Raw genomic sequence first — 23,283 nt, 5'->3', positions numbered from 1 at the left:
GCAAATAGCATCTTTGCTGTAATCAGTAAGAACTTGATGGTTTTGAAAAATTAATTTGTGGCACTCAAAATACTGGACATGCATTAAAAAAGCATATGGTAGGGAATAGGTAACCAAGGCAAACTGCTAGGGAAGGAAAGAAAATTTAAGATGAATGTAAGGATCATGGTAATTGAGAGAGTAAAAACCCTCTCCCTTTTGGTGGACACTCTGGGGAAGGGTTGCTACTTGGGATTCAGTAGTTTAGTAAAGGTAAACTTCACTAGGGGGGAAGGGAAGAGACAGGTTAGGGTGACCTTTCCTATGAAGGAAAAATTATGTGAATGTAATATAACACTAGCAGCTGGTGGTATATAAAATAGCTAATATTGCTAGTTAGGGGCTAGGGGACACTTAAGGCTGGGAGAACACTGAACGTAAGGTAACCATTTGGTTCAAAATGTCTCTCCAGTCTCTGCAGATGGCAGCAATTAGCTATCTATGAATAGTCTCAGATATTAAGCAGGTTGGCCCTGGTAAGGATGGGGGATTACCTAGGAATTCCAGGACTGTTGCTTAAATTGAGAAATTGAAAAAAAAAAAAAAAAAAACCCAAAGAAGTCAACAATAAATACTTTGATTCAAAGCATCCTTACTTACTCTGTCCACAGCTGGCCATAATGATACCAGGATGATGAAACATGTGTTGTGATATCAAGATACAAACTCTGCCCTTTTGTATTATTGTAGTATGTAAGAGGCATATTTTATCACTCATCTCCTTGTCCCTCTTAGATGCCTATGCTCCAAGAGGAAATGCAATTTCAATATGAGTTGAGAGTTCACAATGATCCGGTACGGAGAACATCTCAGCTAAATCTTCATGCCTGTTTCATCAGTCATCAAATGGGAAAGGAAGACAAGAAGCAACTCATGGTCCATTTGTCTCAGCTTTGCATACACTGATTGGCAGCAGCTCTCCTGGACTTCATCCTTTTTTGATTCTTACCAGGCAGAACCCAGGACTAAACATGGGAACTTCTGCATGCAAGCTTTTACCTGCATGCGTTTACAGGTTGAGTTATAGTTACTTATCCATAGCAGTATTAATATCTAGCATGTTATTGCCCTATCCTTTAATAAAATATGGCTTGAAGTTTGTGTGTCTTTTTATTTTTGCCTACACAGGCATTCACATACATAGATTTGCATCAAGCTATATTAAGTAGGTACCTTGCTTAGCCATAGCTTTACATTTCTGAGAAAGAATGTCTTTGAATGTCTGAAAAATGATAAATCAATTGTTTCATTGAAGGAGCAATTTGCCAAGTCAGAATAATGAATGAGCACTTCCACTGGGCATTCCTAGTGGAGACACTATGCCAACTGATTACTCAACATGTGCAATTTATACAAAGTCAATCACTAAGTCTGCCATATGTTTTACACAGTTTGTTATGATACCTGCCCATTTTTAATTCATCAGTAGAAAAGCCTGAAGTATTACATTTCTGTCTGGTCTGCAGAGTCACTGTTGTCTGCAATATTACACCATCTACATTACTGAATAAAACTAAGAAACCGAAGCTTTCAGAAATATTGATAAAGATTGACATTTAACTTCTTAAAACTTAAAATTTATTCTTCCAAAGATACATTTGGAAACAGGATTGATACATGATACAAAATATGTCAAATTCTTATCATAATCACAGGATTGAAACCAGATGTAATTGTAGCTAAGTGGGAACACTGAAATTAATGAAATTTGATATGACTAATTTATATCCCATTGATTTCAGTGGACTTACTGTAGCTATAACTAAAATTGGACACAAGAAAACCAAATAAGTTACTGGATTATGGGACATCTTCCTGTTCTCTGTAATAGATACAGAAACCATATAGCCACAAAATCCATTATTATTCTTATCCATATTCTTAAAATTATATATCATCAGTCACGTTTACTATATAGATATGATACATTTGCTTTATCTTCTTAAGCCATGGCTCTCAACAATAGAACCCTGGTGTTCTCTAGTGTCTTTAGAGTTCAATTTTGTTAAAGTCATTAGGATTAGCAAATGGGTTGTGATTGCATCTGGAGCACTTTGAGTTGGAAAGGGTTGCACTAGGAAGTAGTATTTTTGAGACCACAAAAGCATTAGTAAATTCTTGATTTAAAGGACTAATGGGGGAAGGAGATTCCATTAAAACAGAATGTCCATTAAAACCAAATGGGGTTTTAGACATGCCTATTTTCTATATTTTATGCATTTTAAGCATGAATATATTATACCCATGTAAAATAACAAATGGGATTTTATGCACTGATGCGTATAGCTTATGGACACATAGGAAATTCAGCAAATCAGGTATTTAATTGGTATGCCCAAAATTTCTACAATAAAAATGGAAAATTCAGGTTTGGAATTAAATCAGAAACTTTCAAGCTGAAAACAAACTCTGAATGTACTGTATGTGAAGATTTAAAGCAACAAGTAATCTTTGTGTAAGCTACATGTATGATTGTCACATGACACATTTCATCCACTGCACCTGAAATCTGCTAAGCTGAAATGAGTAAGAGCCTTGACTGATGCCATTGTGAACATTTGACTGAATAGTCTGCTCCAGAAGGATTAGACAAAGTAAAAATTAAGGAAATGAATGGTCAGAAAGAAAAGGTGCCATAGATGCAACATTTACAATTCTCCAGCTATTTTATCCATAAATGAGGATGATCATGGGTCTTTTTCTTTTTGCACAGGTCAGCCCTCCGGTGAATATATCTTAGTTCTCCATGTGAAGAGTATCTAATTAATATCCTACTTCAAGATCATCAAAGGAAGAGAGAGGGAAAGCAAAAACCTTGCAGTAGTTTGCAATGTGTCTATTAGAAAAAGATGCATTGCAGCCTGTGTATGATTGCTGCCAAGTTTAATAGACTCTGGTAGGTTAAAAATTAGTAAACAAACAAACAAATAAATGGCAAGATGTGTAGCTAGGTTGCTTCAACACTAAACCCAGGGTAACAAAACAGAAATCACTTTGTTCATATAACAAACTCTGCCAAGGAAACCATAGTAAGTTACAACATGATGGTCTAATTCACATGACATGCTATGATGAGGTGAATAGACTAGTAGACAACATATTGAAATGCAAACTACCGAACTCCAACTCCGTAGCTGAATGTATGTCTGTAAATTACATACCAATGGCATCCACTGTGAATGTTCTTGCATTTCTATTTGTTAATAATTTTTAGAAAATTAGACTGATTAGTACTCAACTGGATTTGGATAAATCAGCATGTGACTAACTGAAACACAAACAATTAGGCAACTGAAAAATCAGAGACATTTTTCAAGCAAGTCTTCTTTACCTGGTAGCTTTGTCTTACATTGCAGAAGCATTGCTAGAGCTAGTATTTCCACATTTTACCTCATTATTTTTCCCACCCCTTATTTCACACAGTTAGAGACTCTGCAGATGGTAAAGATCAGCATTCTCCCTGCAGAGACAGGGAAGCAGGATCAAATGCATAGAGAGATGGGGAATCCCAGAAGCCAGATTCAAGCACAATTGTTTCAATGCCTCCTCCTAATGTAAAAGTGTCCAGGGTCATACTTGTTGAAAAAGGCAGGAAGAACTTCATTGCTACTCCCACTAAATGTAATGACAAAACACTTCATGCTTACAGCAACCCTAATCAACTATCAGAAAGGACTCTAACTTTGTGGGAGTGATGCATTAGCTATTCCTTGCACATCCCCTTTTTACATAATTAAACCTGAATAGAGAGTGCTTCAGTCTTTAACTGTAATTATATATTGTTTTCATTATATATTTCTTGATACTTTGAGTTTGTCAGCAACTGAGGCCAAAGAAATCACTACAATGAAACAGGGAAGAATGTGCTCCAAAACCACATGTATGCACTTATACCACCGTTTTAGCTTAATTTTACATCCCTAATTAGGAAAAAAAAGTATTTACGGCTTAAGTAAGCAATAACAAAAGTGAACTTTCAGGATCCATTTGCTTGATATGTTACATTTATATAAAAAAAACTGGAAAAGCAAGCTACTTCTGTCTTTCACTCTCTTTTCATTCCCACTTTAATGCAGAAGAGTGGGCAATGTGGTCCACACTAGGTTGCAGACATCTTTTTTTGGCCTTCAGAGGCCCCTTGGACTATGACTGTTGAAACACCAGGCAGCAGTTTCCTACATGAGGTAGGAAACACATGAAAACTATAACATAAACCCTAAACGCAGTTCCACTCTCGTATCTGATGTGACCCATGTATGGTCCTTAGCCCCACCCTGTCCCAAATTTCAGTGTAGCCCATGGCTACCTAAAGTTTGTCCATTGCTGTCAAAATAATTTCAAGGTGGTTTTATTTGGGTATTATGCAAATTTCTGACCTAACTATGCCTTCCAGGGAGAATGGATACTGGAGTGATTTTGCATTAGTCTGAATATAAGTATGGGGTGAAATAGCTATTTTTCTGTTTGGCAACTTCCATCCATTTAGAGGGGTCCTATGGCTCTATTACATAAGGGCTGATAGGGACAGTTGTTTAGGTAAGATTAATTCATTGCTTCATCAGCTTTGTACGACAACATTCTCTGAACATATAGTTAACAGCCAAAGTAGAAAATTTTAAACGTGTTTTGATCCTGACCTATGGGATGCCAGAAGCCTTGATTCCATGATTGATTACTTTGTCTTGTTGTTAAACCATTTCAACTTTTATTTTAAAACCTTTTTGAATGCCATTTTTAAAAAGAGACAATGTTAGCATCACCAGAGCATAACCCTAAAGGAACACAATGGAAGAGTTAAACATTCTCTGTAAGGAGGAAAACAATAACAGGAAACTGCTATGTAAATGAGGGTAGGGGGTGGGGATAATTTCCCCATCTCTGTATAGAGTGGAGGAACAAAATTACTCATTAATGGCCATAATAAAGTGCCGTTATAACAGATGCTAATATACCTCGTATACTCATTATGGCAAGACACCTAGTGATTAGGCCTGCATCTCGCTTTTGTGATGCAAAACCAGCAGCAGCCTCGCGGTATGATGAAGGGGCTCCAAGGCAATAAAAACAAGTCTGCCTTTTAACCAACGTACTCTCCAATACCCATCAAACTTTCTGAGGAAGCAGAAACTGCCATTTCATCAGCTATGCAAAAAGTAAGCCATCAGAAGCACCCCTTTGCTTATATTTTATCCTGCTGTTTCTTTATTCGATACAGTAAAGCTAATCGCGCACAAACGATGCCACTGCTAATATGCCTTGGAATGCATGGGGAGGATTACGCTCAGCTGGGTTGGCAAGATTGTCAGCCTACCCCCTGGGACAGCGCTGGAGGGACATTTAGAGTCGAAGTGCACATACAGTTATTTTAAGATAATGTTTAGAAAATGGGAATAAACTGAACCATTGATAGGGCAGTTCTGAAGATGAATGTAACAGTAAGCGACTTAGCCACACAAAGAGATCCGTTCTTTTTTCCAGCCAATTATTTCAGGTACCATACCAAGCCAATCTGCTTCGGAAAGAAGTTTGTCATTCAAGCCTTCGAGAACCTTACCATGACACACTGTGAGTGGGAAATTTCATATTTGTATGTTCCTATCCATATATAAAGGTTGTGTGGGAAAACCAGGATGTCAGGGAGACAGGCAGTTCAGTATATATTATGGTCAAGCTTGTCCCTCGACTGCCAAAGCTTTGCATCCACCTGACTTGGCTTGGCTTAGTTGGTAAAGAATTTTTACTGCACATCAAGAATGAAGCCCCTTCAAACAGTTGGTTTCCTTCTGACATTTAAGGCTGCTGCTCACATTCTGTACCCTCTTTCAACTTGGTGCCTTTTCCTCCCATCTTTTTTGCTGGCTTAACATAAACCCCGTTTTATGTTCCTCCTGGGCTTTTCTAAGTGGCAACTGGTTACTTATATTTTCAGCATTCCTATCCTGGGACATTTTTGCTCCCAATATTTTTCCCATAGTTTACACGACATACAGGTAGTCTTCGCTTAATGCCTGTTCGTTTAATGATGGCTTGAAGTTATGACAGCCTTGGAAAGAGTGCTTTACGGTCCATAAAGCACTTCCAGCCATCGCAAAACACTGTGCCCCCCCGTGATCATGTGGCCACATTTTGGTTGCTTGGCGACCAGCTAGCATTTATGACCGGTTGCCAAGCCCCCCGCGATCATGTGATTGCCATTTACAATCTTCTCTGCCAGCTTCCCCGCTGGAAGTTGACAGGGAAGGTTGCAGGCAGAGGGGATGCGGGGGTGCAGGAACGGAACTCAAGTCCTTAAGACTTGAAGCGGTTTGAAGGAATGGACCTCAAAGTTTCAGGATTTGAGCTCCGTAAATGCCCATCACTGGGAGGTTTCCACTCCCCTCTCAGCGGTGGGCAGGCAAATCCTGAAGATTTGAGCTCTGTCCCTCCGGCCCCAGGAAGGATTTCCCCTCTGTCCATGGAGAGGAGGGCAATCCCTTCAGCGGGCTTTAGGAACATTTGAGGGCGAAAGGGCTGACTGCTGAGAGGATTTCAGTTCTATGCAGACATGAAACCATCCAGCAGGCAGCCCTTTTGCTCTCAAAGAGCAGCCTGCCGGGAGGATTTCAACTCCATGCTCTTTCACTCCATCTGCTTAATAACCTGGGAGATCACTTAATGACCACAGTGTGCCAGATTGCAGCCACTGAGTGAAGCAGCCACGTGGGTGCCTCACTTAATGACCGCTTCACTCAACAACCAAGATTCTGGTCCCAATTGTGGTTGTTAGGCGAGGACTACCCGTACTACTCTTCTATAGGCAGAACTATTGGAAGTAAGAGGCACATCAAATTCTATAAATACTAGATAGAATTCTGAAAGAATGCAAAAAATGAACCTTCAGTATCTACAATATCTCTTTTCTGAAAGGGTATGTTTCCAGAAATATTGTAATGTATACTTTTCTAAATATACAACTGTCCTTAGGTACCATCTGGGAAATTGAAAAGCATGCAATCCTGATTGTTGTGGGATTCCTGCATATATAAACACGGTGCAAAGAATAATAAAAAAGCGGCTGAACCACCTTATTTCAGTTTGTTCAGCAGGTTATCTTAAGCATTTCAGCTCTGTATCATTATAACGATGAAGTAAAGAAAAACATAGAGCATGTTCAAACTGAGGCAGCTAGTATTTTAAACAATCTGCCCCAAATTGTTTATAATTTTAAAAATATCAATATGTAAAACTGCATTTGAAAAAAAAAATAGAGCACTAACATAATTGGTAATGTAAGAGCTGAATACTTAGCAGCCACAATAATTCTTTTCTACATGAAGCTTCCAGGTCATTTTTAAGGACAAGCCATACAGAGCACATCAAAATGATCTAATTAAGAATATATCCTGGGGAATTAAGACAGAAGTATAATATGGTAAAAACCAGCCTTTTCCAATCCTAAAGATCTATTGGACTGCAAGGCCAACAGTTCTCAGTGCTGTCTGATAATTATACAGGCTCTGATTCAGTCTGGTAGATTGGCTGATCTCATTTGGAATGATTGGTTGATCTAAGAATAAGAATGATCGATATGAGGAGAAAAGGATAAAAAGATAAAGATACCACTAAGATGATCTGAACTCCTGCTGACTACATGACATGTAGTTTTCTTGGCAGCAGTATAGACGTTGTTTGCCACTGTCTTTTTCCAGGATTTTAATTTTTTTTTTTTTTACTTCCCATGCCCTGGGATTTTTGAGTCTGTGTAGCTTTTTTAGGATCAGCCAAGGTTAGACTTAACATGGCAATGTTCTTTAAAAAGCAACATTAAGGGATGTGTAGATCCTTACTATAACAATCTGCAGGACACATGAGTATAACTAGAAGCTGAATATTAATGCCAAGAGCAAACATTCTGACAACAATTGCAATTAATGGAAATATGTAACTGTCAAGGCATTGCCACGTATCCTTTGTAGAATAATGAAGAAAATCAGGGAAAGATTATAACAGATGGATATTCTCTGCTGGGACTAATCACGGTACTAAAATAGCTATTTCTGCTATTTCCTGGAAAAATGAGAAGAGAAAGTCATTTTTTAAATATTTCCAAGTTCTACAGATTTAACTTTTTATTGTTTTGCACATGATGTTTAAATTTCAGAGCATTCCAGCATATTCGCTCACCTATAAGTGCGGGAACGAAGGTACCTGTGCAAGGTTCCTGCTAGTAACAGTGACTAGGAACCAAAAACAGCCTTACAGGGTCACTTGCCCTTATCCTCCCTAGAAGGCAATGGTTATGTCTAGTTCTGATGCCCCTTAATAGACACCCATCTAATGGGGGAGCTGAAGGACTCCTTTAAGCCCTTCAGCCCTTCTCCATTAGGCATCAATCCTCATTTACTGCTTCAGCTCCATCATCCCACCCAGCATCACTGACAATTTTAAAGCGAGACCTACATACTCTCAACTTAAAAGCTGAGGAAGGGAGGACACACAGCGCCGCTAATTATATAGGACAAGCAAGTCCTTGGGTTACAAAGCTTTGGGTGTAGGTCCCAGCAGTCTCCAAAAATTAATTTTTGCGTAATTTTGTGTGACAAAAATGTATTGAAAATATAGGAAGCAACCGTGTGAAGTATATGAATTAATGAAATTAAAATGTTAAGTCAAATCCAATTTTTGTCTTGTTGCTGGCCCCTTCTTTGTCCTGCCCCGTTGACACATGTCACTCAAGGGCCAAGAGCAGCCTTTGCTTAAAAAAGATTATACATCCACAAAGTAGATCTTATATGTCATGTGCAATAAAATGTTGTACTGTTTTTCATCTCTAATAGGTGGGCTTTTGTCCCAGGCTCCAGTTTGCCAGTTAAAACCTTTTCATGTAAAAGCAGTAAGGGTCTCAGAAAGATGAGGTACTCCCTCCTGCCCTTCTGAAATTTCAGGGTCATGTTTAGAACTGCAGCTGATTCCTAGGGAGATACATGGACTGTAAACAAGACCAAGCTCTTAATGAAATAGTATGAATAAATCCACCAGGTTCATTTTTCTGACTGTGATATCCTTTTCTGAGTTTCTTTTTTAAACTGAGATTTGATTGAAACGCAAAAAGTGCTATTTCTATTTTTTGTTCCAGGTCTGGAAAAATTTCAGTCCCAATGCACCAGCATAGTGTGCTTTTTGGATGCAACTGATGCACTAATGGATGATTTCTCCAGAAGATATCCATTGTTATACTTTCGACTGATTGGTGATTACAGGAAGGTCACAGATGTCAGAGTGCCTGATTAATGGATGTGACATACAGAAATTATTGAGCATTAGGAACCAATTACAATAGAGATTATAAATCCTTGTATTTCTCTCACTAGAGAACTGAACATAGTCTTAATTTGCATTCAGAATTATCTAACATTTTTGTTTGTTTGTTGTTTCACATCAATGTTGGTCCCAATTACAGAAGCTGGGCACTACGTAACATTTTTCTCGTAGCACCATACTTACTTGCCCTATCAATACATACCACCTATACCAATAGATTATCAATGAAAAACTTGGCAGAAAGGCATTAGTTAATCAGAATGGCAGTCACTTTCTGATTTGAAGGAAACAGCTGTATTGAAGCTATTTTAATCTTTTCAGTATCTTGAAGTATGTACTTGTAGTGTATATAACTCGGCTACTGGAAAGGAAGTTGCACGTCACTTCTTCTAGCTGTTGGCCTTTGAGTGGTGAATGAGGAAGGGTAAAGTGCACATAATGTTGATAGTCGCCACCAGTCACAGAAAGCCTTGAAAAGAAGGTCAAGGTGCAGATGAAAATGGGTTGATAATTTATGACCTGTAGAAGGCAAACCTAATCGATACAAGGTCAACAATTAACCTTGATTTCCAGAAGCCAGTTAATTAAATCCAGATGGGAAAAGTCAGATAAGCTTGATGAGGTGGGTCACATAGTATTTCAAAATAGGTCATCATATATGTATGTCAAGATAGGTCAAAGTGGTGACCCATGCATATGAAAATTGTCTAAAGGGTAAAAGTGAAAGCTTTTGAAAGGTAAGAATGGAAAGTGAAAGGTAAGAATGGAACAGCAAGATAGCCTTGTATGGAACAGCATGTATAGAGATGTCTAAAAAACATGCCAATTAAAGATCTTGCAGTGCCCTGGGCCTGGTAACAGCTTCAGTTGTAAATTGCTATTATGGATCAGATGAGATCAGATGCCAGTGGTATGTACTGTATATTCAGTTAAATTTGTCATGTGAAAAACCTGACCAATATTGAAGCTCAGGAGACAGGTATCCTGGCTCCACCCATGAGGTCAGAGAAGGATGAACCTGCAATAGAAACTGAACTGTTGGATCAGCCTCCTGAAGCTAAATGTTAGTATATTCTTCTCATCTGATCATTTACCTATCTATCTCTTATTTTCTAGCAATAATCTTTAGAAGGGACTGAGTAATCCTGCCTCTTTTACCTTTTTGCAACTTATCCAGACTCATGATCTAGCACTGCTGTTCTCAAGTATGTCCTTAGTCATTTTGATCCAAAACTTCTTCAATTATCATCATAAAATGCATTAATTTACTCTAATAAGCAATGCATTCAAAAATAAGCATGCTGAACACCAGGCTTCAATAAACATTAAATTCTACTAATTTAAAATTGGTAAAATTGTTATAGCGGATTCATGTAATTTTTTCCCTCAAGGTTGAGAATGACTTTTGCACACTACGTTGTTATTCTCCTGTTGCTAAATTTAGATGCATGTAAGGTAGGAATACAGCTTTCCCAAGCTTTATACTTTGCAGATACTTTGAACTTCAGTTTGTGTATTCTGCAGTGACTGGGGGATTATGGAAATTGAATTCTAATGTATTTAGAAGATACCAGTAGGGGAAGTCTGAAATAACACAATAAATTAATATGAAGAAAATCACATGAGAATTCTTCAGTGTGTTTACTTAACACTATGTAATGTTCACATGGAAAACATGATTTTCAACATCACTAAAAATTTTACATTAATTTCAGAAACAAGCTGGCCTGGTTTAGTTAGAAGAATCATACTGCACTATTTCTTTGAACTTCTAATTTAGTACCAACCTGTGTCAACCTGATTTTACTGGAATAGCAATTTACTGATGCCAAAGCCACCTTGTAAATAAGATGAGTCATCTCAGTCATGCATCCTGGATAAATATCTAAATGAATAACAACTGTGCTGTACAAACATCACTCAAAAATGCAATTAAACTTAAGACTTACTCTGTGCAATAAAGAGAGAAAGAGAGAGAGCACCAAAGCCAAGGATTTTCAAATGAAGTTTCCCTCTCAGCTCGATACCTTCAAGGTCATACTGTGCTGACTCCATTTTTCATAGTCAAAAGAATGATTTAGTAATAATAGTGATAGCGGACAATAGCATTTTATGCCTTCAGTATAATGATATTCAATGTTGCATAGGATAATATATGGGTATTCTTGTTCATGTTTCTCACTGCAGCCACACAAAGTAGATTCTCAGAAGGTACCCTGTACCTCATGAAATTATACTGCAGAGTAGGGAAGGGGAATAAAAGCCACATGAGCACTTAAAAGTGATGCTCATGCTTTTGGACTTTTTTTCTCATTCAACCAAAGTTCAGAAAAACGTGGTCATGTAACACTTCTGTTTTCCATAACCATAGTTCCACCATGGCATCCATAGTGGAGCTGCACTGAAACTGGATGAAGAGATTAATAAAAAATGGAATAGACAAACAGTTTTACCCTCTAGAACTATCTGAGCAGCTGCGCTCCCTCATCAGCCTTCAATCTGGATCACACCATGCCATTACTGGGAATCTGACACACTACAGAAAGAAGCTTGTTATGTCTTGTACATGTGCTCTGATAAAACAGAAACAAAAGCAGAAGAATGGCCAAAAGCCCATTTTTTTCAACAAATTTCATGACAGTTGTTCAATAAATCTTAGCCACGTGGCTATTCTTTCTCATTAACTCTCTCTCATATTCAGCCGTACTGACAGCAAGGGAGTAGAAAGCCAGAGCAAGGATACTGAACATTTCAAAGACTGAGGAAGCCAATCAATATTTTTGGAATCCTCGACTGTGTTTCTTATGCAACGGTAAAACGTTTTCAAGAGAATCACCATAGGAATGTAAGAAACTTATCACACTAGAAATACATCCTATTTACGTAAAATATAATTAATGTCTTGATATTGCCAACATTATCCAGCATGCAGCCCAGAACATAAAGTTTATATAGCACTTCTCAGCCTTTTGATTAAGATCAACTATTGTTTGTATATTCTTTCCTGTTTTTTTCCATGCCACATAAATTCTGAGGGATGTTTTAGGAATCCATCCCATTTCTAGCAACATTCAAACACCCAGACACTCCATATTGTTTCTTCCTTCCTGGGAAATGTTCCTTTTTTAATGTTCGTTGAGATGCTTTTTTAATTATACTTCTTTCTTTGTCCCATCTGAGATAGCTTTCACAGGGCTTGAATTTTGTTTACAGTAGATGAACAGATGGACTGGATGAACAGGAAAACAAATTGCTACAGGGGACTGCATCAGTTCCAAGACCCACATATACTCTTTGCTGATGAGTAGACCAATCATCATTTGGTTAGCTTGGTCAGCAAGTGTTTCAGTATTCCCCATACTACTGTCCCATACTACTGGATGGAACATAGCATTATGAATTTTGGAACAGCAAAGAAGACATAAACATCCAAATGCTAACCCAGTTACATTTTATATCACATTAGCAGGTCTTAGATGATGAGGTGACTCATCATCTGAAATATTTATCATCACTATATCTCCTGCCCTTTGGACACACTAGACTTTAACTTCCATAATCCAAGGTTAGCAAGGTTGTTGGGAATTAAATTATGGAAGTCCAACATATACATGAAGAACCCAGGTTGGGAAGGCTGGTGTCTTCAAACTGAAAGGACTCTATAGGTCCTTAAGAAAGGACATCCTTAAAATCCTTAGGAAAGGATTTTCATTTACGTTGAATGCTAGGGGCTGACCCTCACGCAGCTTCAGATAGTGATGATTGATGCTGTTCTCACGCTACATATCCTATCACCCATGAACCACCCTGACAGTGTCCTTATTTTCTGGCCGCCACTGATTATCTCAGGTTGGCCTGGGCTCTCTTCTTTTCTCTGGGCTGAATAATGTTCAGAGTATATATCATCACTCCAACTAATGCTCCACCATATGGTAAGGAATCAAACCACAAATGATTTGGGACGAGGCAGAGCTATAAGCCTATTGGAAATTATGTCAGTACTGCTCTAGAAAACCATGATTTCTGGTGGAATGGCAAAATCTTGGAGTTGTAATTATGCAAAAGTTCACCTGCCCCTCTTTTGAAGTTAATTGGCTCAATTTGCAAAGACCTGCAAGCACAATCTCCTACATCAAAGTTGCAATATTTCTGTCAAGGTCATTCGTGTGATGAAGGGTTCAGTGCTGATACAGTTCAGCACTAATACTTTGTCTGAATTTGAACAGAAGATGTTTAAGTTTTGATGTAATCTGATTATTCAAACAAAAGGGACTTTAAAATTGATGGATCAAGCCTGTACTTTGTAAATATGGCTTAAGCCTGCGAAGCAAGACTATATCAATAATACTATAGAAATAAGTCAATGACAGACTGAGTACTTTATTGCTATGTTAATTCATATGCAAAATGGTAGAACATTTGGTGTTTCTCTGAAAATGTCACTGTTAACACCTTCATGCCATTCAACAGCTATTAAAAGATTACTATGAAAATAAATCAAATTTGTAAATGCAGCCAGAAACAAAAAATTAGAACTATTCAAAATAAATAAATCCTTATTTTGCCAGATCTTTTTATTTATGTTTTAACAAAAGAAAAATATTCAAAGTGTAGAAAAGAGCTATCATGAAGACATCTTTGTCATCATCACAATTGTGTGCAGGATTGTGTGCTCCTATTTTACCGGTAAGACTCAAAAAAGCAGCATTTAGATGGTCTTTAAGAATCCATCTCCTTAGAAACAGTAGGTGGTAGAAAGAAATTGGTTATAATAAGTGGAGAAGTTATTGGTGTAAAAAGAATGAGACTGCCTACCAAAACAGGTTGTTAATTTTTCGTGTGGTACATGTGAAACAACCTTGCCTTGCTAAAATATTTATTTCAAACTCACAAGGGAGGTATTTCAAGCTAAAATCTTCCCATTTATTTATCCTCTTTCTATTTTTCTCCATGCCATTTTGAGTAGAAAGACGCCTCCGTTTGAAAAAACAAATGCTTATATGAAAAAATAAAGTTAAGAAATGCAAATGTGTTTCTTCTTCTTTTAAATGATCATTTAATTTTTTAAACAGTTCCCTGAGAATGCTGATCTTAATGTATGTGTATTAATAGAGATTGCAAAAGAAATGTTTATTTACCTTCCAAAAGTCTGAACAGTACACATGGGAAGTGAGAAATTAGCAAGAACTCTAGCCACTTCAGCACTCTGTGGAAGAAATACTGGAGTAACATACCTGCATGACAATAAGAAGGTCAAAAACTAAGATGAAGGAAGCCAGGAAGGCTCTTGAAACCTCATCACTGGGCAGAAATCCACGATTCAACTTGTCCCAGCTTATCCAGTCTGTTGTGATAACCAGCACAACCACTGAGGTCAAAGTAAATAAAACAGTCCTAGAAAGAGAAATCCAAAAAGAGTCATTAGAACATAGAAGAGAAGAAAGAAAATTACATAATTACTTTATAGTGATCTTCAAAACAATTTGAAAATAACATCATTTTCTTTGTTATACATGAAGTCCTATTGCACTGATATTCACCTAAATCAATCTTCAACTAGGTTTGTTCTAGATGTGCTGGGCTACACTCCATCATCCCTAGGCAAGTCCCCAAACTACCATTGCTGAAATTTGCTGCTGCTGCAAATAAATTCCAATGAGCCTGTCAAAGAGCTGAGCAATGAGAGGAAGTTTACAATAGTGACTAGAAGAATACTGTAGGATGACCCTCCCCCCCCCGCCAGGTCTGTCCAACACCACTGGGGGCATGTGGGAAATACAACTGTATTGAGGAAGATTGCATGTGGATTTATTCTTCATGCATAAATGTATGACTCTGGGGTGCATATCTAAGAATGGGATAGTGATTATAAATCTTTGCATGAATTGGAAAGAGATGCTGGTATGTATGTGAATGGGTCTACTGCCTTCATGCATTCAGAGAAGGCTCACTCTTAAGTATAGTCAGGAAAGCAACCTTTAAAATTTCACAGATTTAATAGATTTTTCCTATGTTTTTGGCTGTCAACATTCAAAATGATGAGGGGTCACTTTGCTTGCTTGTGAAAGTATGCATATGGATGAATCAATGTGTGTGTGCATGTTCATTGATATGATTTATGAATGACTTGAAGTGCATTGTGTGTGTGTGTGTGCACCCATGTGTATGCCCTATTCTACTCAGTTTCTGACTTTTGGCTTTATTCTTACCCACATTTGGAATGTCAACTCTCCTCCCAACACGTTCATTGGCAGAATGTGGAAATAGTGTCATGCCCCTTTGGAACCTCAACCAGCTACGAATCTTAAATAGCTGATATGAAAGCTTAAATTATAGTTATATTACTTTTCCGACAATATTAGTGAACTGTAAACATATTCATTAAAAAGCATCTACTTACAGTAAGACATATATTAACAAATGAAACCCACAATTACTTGGGAAGGCAATTCCTATCGCTTTGCCACACAACCATTAAATTGCTTGCTTTAGGCTCTCCTTGCACATTAGCTGTGAATCTCTCTTCCAAATATGCTTTAGAAATATTTCAGACAGTGGAAAGGAAAACAATAATTCTGGATGTCAATGCACATGTGTTATTACAGGGAAGATAAATGCATAGGCAGATGCGTAAATAGCAAGTAAGCAAGTCAATATTTGCTCTGGTTTCCAATTGGAGTTCTCATATTGTTCCAAGGCATTTTTTAATCCTCATTTCCTTCTTTCTTTCTAGTGTGAGGGTAGAAAGTCAAAGTACTGAAAATGTTCTTTTGTATTTGCAACGATGACCAATACTTAATATGCTTAAACATCAATGTATCTAAGAATCTATATAAGTTGTTAAATGCTGACAAAACAGAAGTATGTATATCTAAGGAATACTTTTCTAATGTTTTCAAGAATTGAAAAGGCCAAAAGAATCACCAGATAAAACAAAATTCAATGTACTGCCATGTCATAAGGCAGGGTCCTGATTGCAGCGGGTGTTATGAGTGGGTTCTACCGAGTGTATTTACAATCCCTTTTTCAGATTTTCACTTGTTTGTGAACAGCTGAACACATGGGGACACTGAGAGAAGGCCTGTTTATGAGCCCATATCAGAGAGTGTGAGGACTGCAGCTTGCATGCCTGCTTCTCCCACCTTGTTTTTAGCAAATGTTTATATAGCAAAAGTTCTGACCATCCAGGATCACGACATTGTAACTTCTCATACAAAAGGAGGTTGCCTTTGGTAACACTGCTGGAAATTCCTCAGTGCAAAATCAGTCACAATATTGTTTATGTTTAGCTATTCTAAAAATTCTGGAGGATCCCCATATTGTTACTGTTATAGGTTTTTAAATTTAAATAGTGAAACAAATGAAACCATAAATAGGTAGGTGCTACAATACAAAATAGAGTGAACCTTTTAACTGAGTTCATAATAACACCAAGACAAACATTTAATATATAGCAATCATTTTGTTTTGTTCTAGGACTAGATTTAATTCTTTTCTGCTGGCCTATTGCTTAAAGTGCTACTTGAAAGGCATCTCGCATGGGAATTAGTTTTGTTCATGTTGGGAAGCTGCTGTTGACTTCCAATTTATATCTTATTCTTCTGTGATTGCTATGGGGATGTGAAATATTGATTTATAATTCTCTTATTAATCATGTATCCTGGAAGAATGTCTGACTGGTATTTGACACTTCTATTTAAAAACAGTAATGTGGATGGAGTCTCTTTGAATGTTTGGTAGCACCTGTAACATTGTACAGGACAGTCATCTTTGCTGATGAATGACACAAAACTTTTTTTTAACTGAATATCATACTTCGTATTTTATCTCCCCTTACAGTGCTTTAGTTTTGTATTGCTAATATTTGTATGTCTATATTATAAGGGGTTTGGTTGTAACATATGTGTTTGATAAACTGCTCAGTTTTTGGTTGCTAGCTTGGATTTATGACCACAATAAAGAAAGAAAGAAAATCTGTACTGTTGCTGTTTAATGTCAGGAGGAATTTCTCTGTGCACTGCTCGGTTTAGACATTATATTCACCTATCTTGGAAAAGGATGTTTAAAATGCTATTTTGAAGCAAGGGATAAAGTGATTTATCACTTGTAAAATTAAGCAGTGGATATGCTGGGGGAAAGGGGGAATTAGCTACACACAAATAATTAAACAGGACATAGCTAGGATAGTGCTAACTTGTGCTTGTAAAGAGAGCCCTCTGGTCATAAACTGCTCAGTATCTGTCTGTTCTTATTTATTTTCCCTTACAATCTTGTTTCTTCCTTAAGTTCCTCTGAGCAGGGCCTTTTTTGGTTCCTTGCTCCAGTGTTGCAGTCTCCAATTTCTGGCCCTGCAAGTCTGCAATCAGCTGCCTTGTTCCCTTTATGTCTATGGATCTGATAGTGTTTAAAAAATGTTGAAAGACCTTTGTGTTTGATTGGTAGGTTGGACCTAGTTGTTCCACTAAAGTGCTGGGCTAACCTATAAAGCCCTACATCACTTAGCACCTTTTTATCTGCAGGATTAGATTCTCCCATTGGAATCGACTCGGCCTGTTCAATCTATCTGGGAGAAACTAGTAGCGGTGCCCCACTTTAGGATAGGGGGAATCTTTGCAGCACTGTTCTTTGCTGTTGGTGGTGCTGGTTTTTGGAATGGCTTCCCAGTGGACATCTAGTTGTCTCCCACCGTGACTGCCTTCCAGAATACTAAAAAAAACCCTTTCTTGAAGATTGGTCTTGATTCTATGTTAGTTTGATTATAGTTTGGTTTGGTTAATTTTATTTTATTCTAAGTTTTCATTAGTTTATGGACTTTTATACTTATTGGTTGTTGTATATGGTTTCTTGTCTAGTTTATCTTAGCGATTTAGGGGTCAATTAGGGTTAATGTGATAAATAAATACATCTTGACAGTTCCCAAGACAATACTAATTTTATTTTTAATAATGGCTGTACAGACACTTGGTCATGTCCAAGGTGTTGTTTTATATATGTATAGCTGTTGTGTTTGGTTTAGCATTAACTTAGCATTAATATTTGCTGGTTTGGCTGTTAAGTTGTGAATTGATTTCATTGCACTTGAATGAGTTGAAGTGTGAGTTGAACTGATGACAATCAGTTATGTTCTGTTGTTCTGTTTCTGTGTCTGTCTTTTAACAGGTCCTCTGAGACACCTCCCTGGGAATCACCTCACTCCAGTTTAAATTCTGTGTCAGGAGCTACTCCATGCACCTGGTGAAGTGAGTTATAGCTCACGAAAGCTCATGCCTTTTAATAAAACTTATTAGTCTGAAAAGCTGCTCCCAGATACCTCTTGTTGTTTGGAAAGTAAGGAATGGAAGCACCTCTCTTTTCCATCTAGATGGGACAGTATAAGAGTTGAATTGGATTAAGATTTTACACACACACACACACACACACACATGGAAAATCTATCTGTCTGTCTGTCTGTCTGTCAAATCTCTCTCTCTCTCTCTCTCTCTACACACACACACACACACACACACATATATATATATGATTTTAAAAAGAAAGTAAAAAAGCTAATACAAACTAATATATAGTAATAAAAAAGAAAAGATCAAAGAGAAAGTAAAAAGTGCAAGAATAAAAAAGTAAAAGGAAAAAAGAAAAGAAAAAAGAAAATAGAAATAGTTTCTGATTTTCTTTATAGCAATCATAAGTACAATTATACATTTACCTCTTACTCTAAGGTAACTCTCTTCTTTCTATAATCCATTCTATCTAATCATCAAAATCATAAATCATAAGTTCATTTTTTTTCTGTTTCACACAAAAAGTCTATAAGGGGTGAATTGGATCTAGATTTTCCCATTTGAAGGAGAGGTGGGATTGCGCAATTTGGCAGTAGGTTATTGACAATGTGGATAACAATTGAAAGTTCTGTTTGTCCAATCACATAATCTGCTAGGTTGGAGGGGCATGGCTTTCATCATCTCAAAGATCACAGCAACATTTGAATGACATATAAAGAGTCAGGTCATTTGGAGAGGGAAGTTCAGGAATTTTAAGTGATAAAATGGAAATCTTAGGCATATGCTTAAGGCATCAACTTTGTCCACTAAAACACCCATGTCTCCCCCAATGTAAAATAATAATAATAATAATAATAATAATAATATAATTATTATTATTCTTGGCCCACTCACTCTGGAGGTGGTCTCTAGGTCACTACAGATGTTCTAGTAGGTTATTACATAACCTTGGACAGCACCTTTTGCATCTTTATGGTCCGTGAATTTAAATACAATTTCACATAACAAAACTGCAATTAAAATGATTATTTTGAGTGGAGGATTCAGATTGCTTCATTTATGGAAAGAAGTGGGGTCATTTTTATTTTTTTTCTTCCCTAATGTATGAGCATCCCACAGCTGAAACAGCTTTAGAAGGCAAACAAACATGTCCTTCAAGCCCATCCCCATCAATTAATCAAAGCTGATTCACCAGCCAATTAAAAACATTAAAGTTTGCAATAATAAAATTGATATATTACAGCCTAGTGCTTCCTTGGGAAAAATATTATGCATTAATATTGAGCACCATTTTATGTAGTCATGATTTATCATTTGCATTCTTTCATACCACACTGTAAGCATATAAAGTGCACTGTGCAATGAGAGGGGGCAGCCTCAACAACAGCTCTGAAACCACATCTCCTGTTCCTTCTGGGAAAATGTTTCGACAACTGGGTTGCCTTTTCTTTTTCAAGGAACTGAATAAATGTTTAATGACTGATGAACAGGTGAGGCTCCAGAGAGCAGAGGGGAAAGGAGTCTGAAGGTAAATAGAAGGGAAAGTCAGCTTGGACTGAGTTTGGAGCCAGCCATGTGGCTGACCAGTATCTGCTGGCTAGGATCATACAGTAGGTACTGAGTCCCAGGACACTGGATTCTAATTTTAGGGAAGAGAACTGGAAGAATGGTCTAATTTTATGGATTTACACATGTATAACCTGGTCTTTATTCCAGAGGAGCTTGCATATCAATAAAACAAGACAGGCTTAAGTCCTTCATGCACGAGGACTTCATTTTCCTACACAAAAGGAAAATGGCATAGCAGTTGCAAGCGGCTTACCTTAATTATGTTGTTAATTTTATACATATACAGTATACACACCCATACACCCACACACCCAACACAGAAGTTTTGTAAAACTAGGCTGAAGCTGATCTGCAGACATGAGGAGCTCCTGAGTGAGAACTGGAAGGTTTTCAGATTCACTCTGGACAAAGAGTTGGTGCAGTGAAGCTTTATGGTGGCAGACAAGGTTGTCTTTTGGGCAAGAGGGCAAGAAGACTTTTGGGTGGATATTGTTTGATCTTGGCCAAGACTGAGCTGTGTGGCCATCTGGATCTGGTGACAAGATGGTGCTGGAACTGTGGCAGCCAAAGCACACCAATCATCTGCTCAACAGTGCAAACTGTCAGTTTGGTAGTGTGGCTGTTAAAGATTTGGTGGTTTTACTGGTGGCAGTGATGGAGTTGACTGTATTCTTCTTTCAGGAAGTGGCAACAGCCTGGCTTCCTCTCCTCCTCTTGAATGGCAACAGTTGCAGAAAAGCAATCCTGGGATGCCCACCATTAGTGTTCCAGAGGATGAGGGTAACCAGGAGATGGAGCTGACTGGTGATGGGAGTGGGAGCTGGTCAATTACTCATTTGGAAGGCCAGTCTGCAGCTGTTGCATGCTTGTAGTAGCCATTTTACCTCACACATAGTATATTGGGTTTCAGAGGGACTGGAGTAGGTGTTGTTTGCTCCATCTTTCCACAGCTCCAGCATTTGTTGTCTGTTTTTCCAAAGAACACATTGTGTTTATATGTGTCTGTGTTGAAAGTACACCTAGGACTGGGCTGAGAGGCTAGTACTGGCAGAGGTGTAAATGTTTACCTCTCCCCAGGTGATATGATAGGCAAGCCAAGTGAAAGTAACTTCTTGGTTTTCTGAGTTGGGGTGGTTTGTGAATTTAGTTTAACCTTTTAACTATCCCAGTCAGAATGGGAGAGAATAGAGGTGGTGTAGTTGTAGTGTTAAGGGAGTAAGTAGGGATGTAAACTAACTATACAAGACTAGGGACACTAAATGCTATGACACAATCATCCTGAAGAAATTGTGAGGCAGCTGTTGAGATGGTTGTAGTATCAGGATGTGAGTTGGGGCCCTTTGTTTTGTGGTGATGGAATGTTGGTTTGACTCAGAAAAGGCGGACAAAAATGCTAACTTGTTACAGAAAAGATGTTTGAGTCCTGGGAAAGTAGAGTGAGCAGGAAAAAAACCCAACTCTGCCTTGATTATATTAGGTATAAGTTGAAGTAGAGAGGAACTCTGATGGGCTTTCAATATTCTGTTACAATACACTAACCTCATTCAAGTATGTTCCAAGACTTCTATTTCCTGACCTTGCCTACCTTGAAAGGTGACATGGAAGGAGGAGGACACATGGGGGAGATGCTGTGTTGAAGGGTGGGGGGTCAGGCAGTAGCATTACCATGGTGTTGCCAGGGAGAGAGATGGTGTGAGATGTGAGTGGACTACTGTTGCCAGGGAGAGAGATAGTGTGAGATGTGAGTGGACTACTATTGGGAAAAGTAGTCTTGGTATGTTGTATTCCTTGTGCTCAGCCCCAAAGTCTAGTCATCAAACTGTCAGTCTCCCAGGCTTTTGGCTGTTGCTACTGAATGTCAGGTGGGCCTGTAATAAGTACCCCCCGTCCCATCCGTGATCCTAGTGGATGACAGGAACAATCTCGTCCATATTACAACCTGGATGGGCAAAGTGGAAATGTGTCCCCCTGGGTTTCAAGTGTGACTATAATCCTCAGAAAGACTCTGGTAGTTTTTAGAGGTGCTGCTCCAGATAACCAGTTATGAGACTCTGTTGGTAAGGCTGGGCTCTAGGGATCAGAGAACTGCTGTTACTGTACTAGTCTCTCTGCTACATCAGAGCACCCTGACCTGAGGTGCTAGAGGCCATCGCTGATTTGGTAGAATTTCCCAGATTGATGGTATTGGGAAACTTTAATCTGTTTTCTTTGGGCACAGGTTCAGGGGTAGATTGTGAGTTCATGTCCATCATGGTAACCCAGGTTATTATGGCCCTGGTTCACATTACACCTGATTTTCTTCTCAGGCAGTAGAGATATGGTCTGGAGTTGGGGATGTTAGACCTTTGTTATGGCTGTATTGTTCTCTGTTAGCCTTGGAGAAAAGACCAATTTAATCAGTCTACTCAAGATGGCTGATGGACCCTTCTGGGTTTCAAAGGGAACTTATGAACATTCCTGAGCCTGTGATACATGGTTCAGCTAAGGTCTTTAATGCTGCCTGGAATGAGGGGGCAGCTATGGCCATGGATCTGATCCTCCCTATGCATGGATCTGATCCTCCCTATGAATACCCTTTCTGCCCATGGGTCCCAGAGGTCTCTGCCCATGGGTTTTCAGAGGAACTCTGGTAGGCACAATCGCAGAAGAAATGCCTAGAGTGCTGCTCAAGGAAGATGAAGATTGAATCCAATTGAGCATGGGTAAGAGCCTTTCTTAAGGCTCTACACTCCAGTTCCAAGAGTGGCAAAATATAAATATTTCCTGCAGATAATCCAGAAGCCCTGTTCAGGGTGACCCCATCCCTCCTGGGGAAGGAATGGCTAGAGGAACATCTGCAAGGCCACTGTGAAGATTACTCTAGCCATCTGTTGGATAAAGTCATTCTGAACTGTTCTGAATTGGACTTGAACTGTGAAAATCCTAGAGGAAATGAATTATTTCTTTGTGGGATCCAAATGCAGTGGTAAAAATATAGGTTATGCTTGAGGAAGCTGCTTTGCTTTCCAGCATCTTACTTTACCATTCATTTTTAAAATTAAAATAAACTAAAAAGATAGACAAGGCAAAAAAAAAAAAAGTAGCTCAAGAAGTGCTCCAA

At 38.3% G+C, this 23,283-nt stretch overlaps 1 protein-coding gene across 3 annotated transcripts in view; it reads right to left on the bottom strand.

Moving 5' to 3' along the window:
- TMEM117 (transmembrane protein 117) overlaps positions 1–23,283 on the bottom strand; it is a 215,539-nt gene that overhangs the window by 20,405 nt on the left and 171,851 nt on the right. For all 3 annotated transcript variants that reach the window (XM_088141752.1, XM_088141754.1, XM_088141753.1), the window contains one exon: positions 14,574–14,733. In XM_088141752.1, the coding sequence (XP_087997878.1) occupies positions 14,574–14,733 (160 nt within the window). The remainder of the gene's footprint in view (positions 1–14,573; positions 14,734–23,283) is intronic.

Source organism: Python bivittatus, unplaced genomic scaffold, assembly GCF_059951505.1.
Source record: "Python bivittatus isolate LINGU-HERP-01145 unplaced genomic scaffold, Pbiv_v1 ctg000330_np1212, whole genome shotgun sequence".
In the NCBI taxonomy this organism is placed as follows: Eukaryota; Metazoa; Chordata; class Lepidosauria; order Squamata; family Pythonidae; genus Python; species Python bivittatus.
The sequence above is the reverse complement of the archived record's forward strand: the minus strand, read 5'-3'. Positions and strand labels throughout refer to the sequence as shown.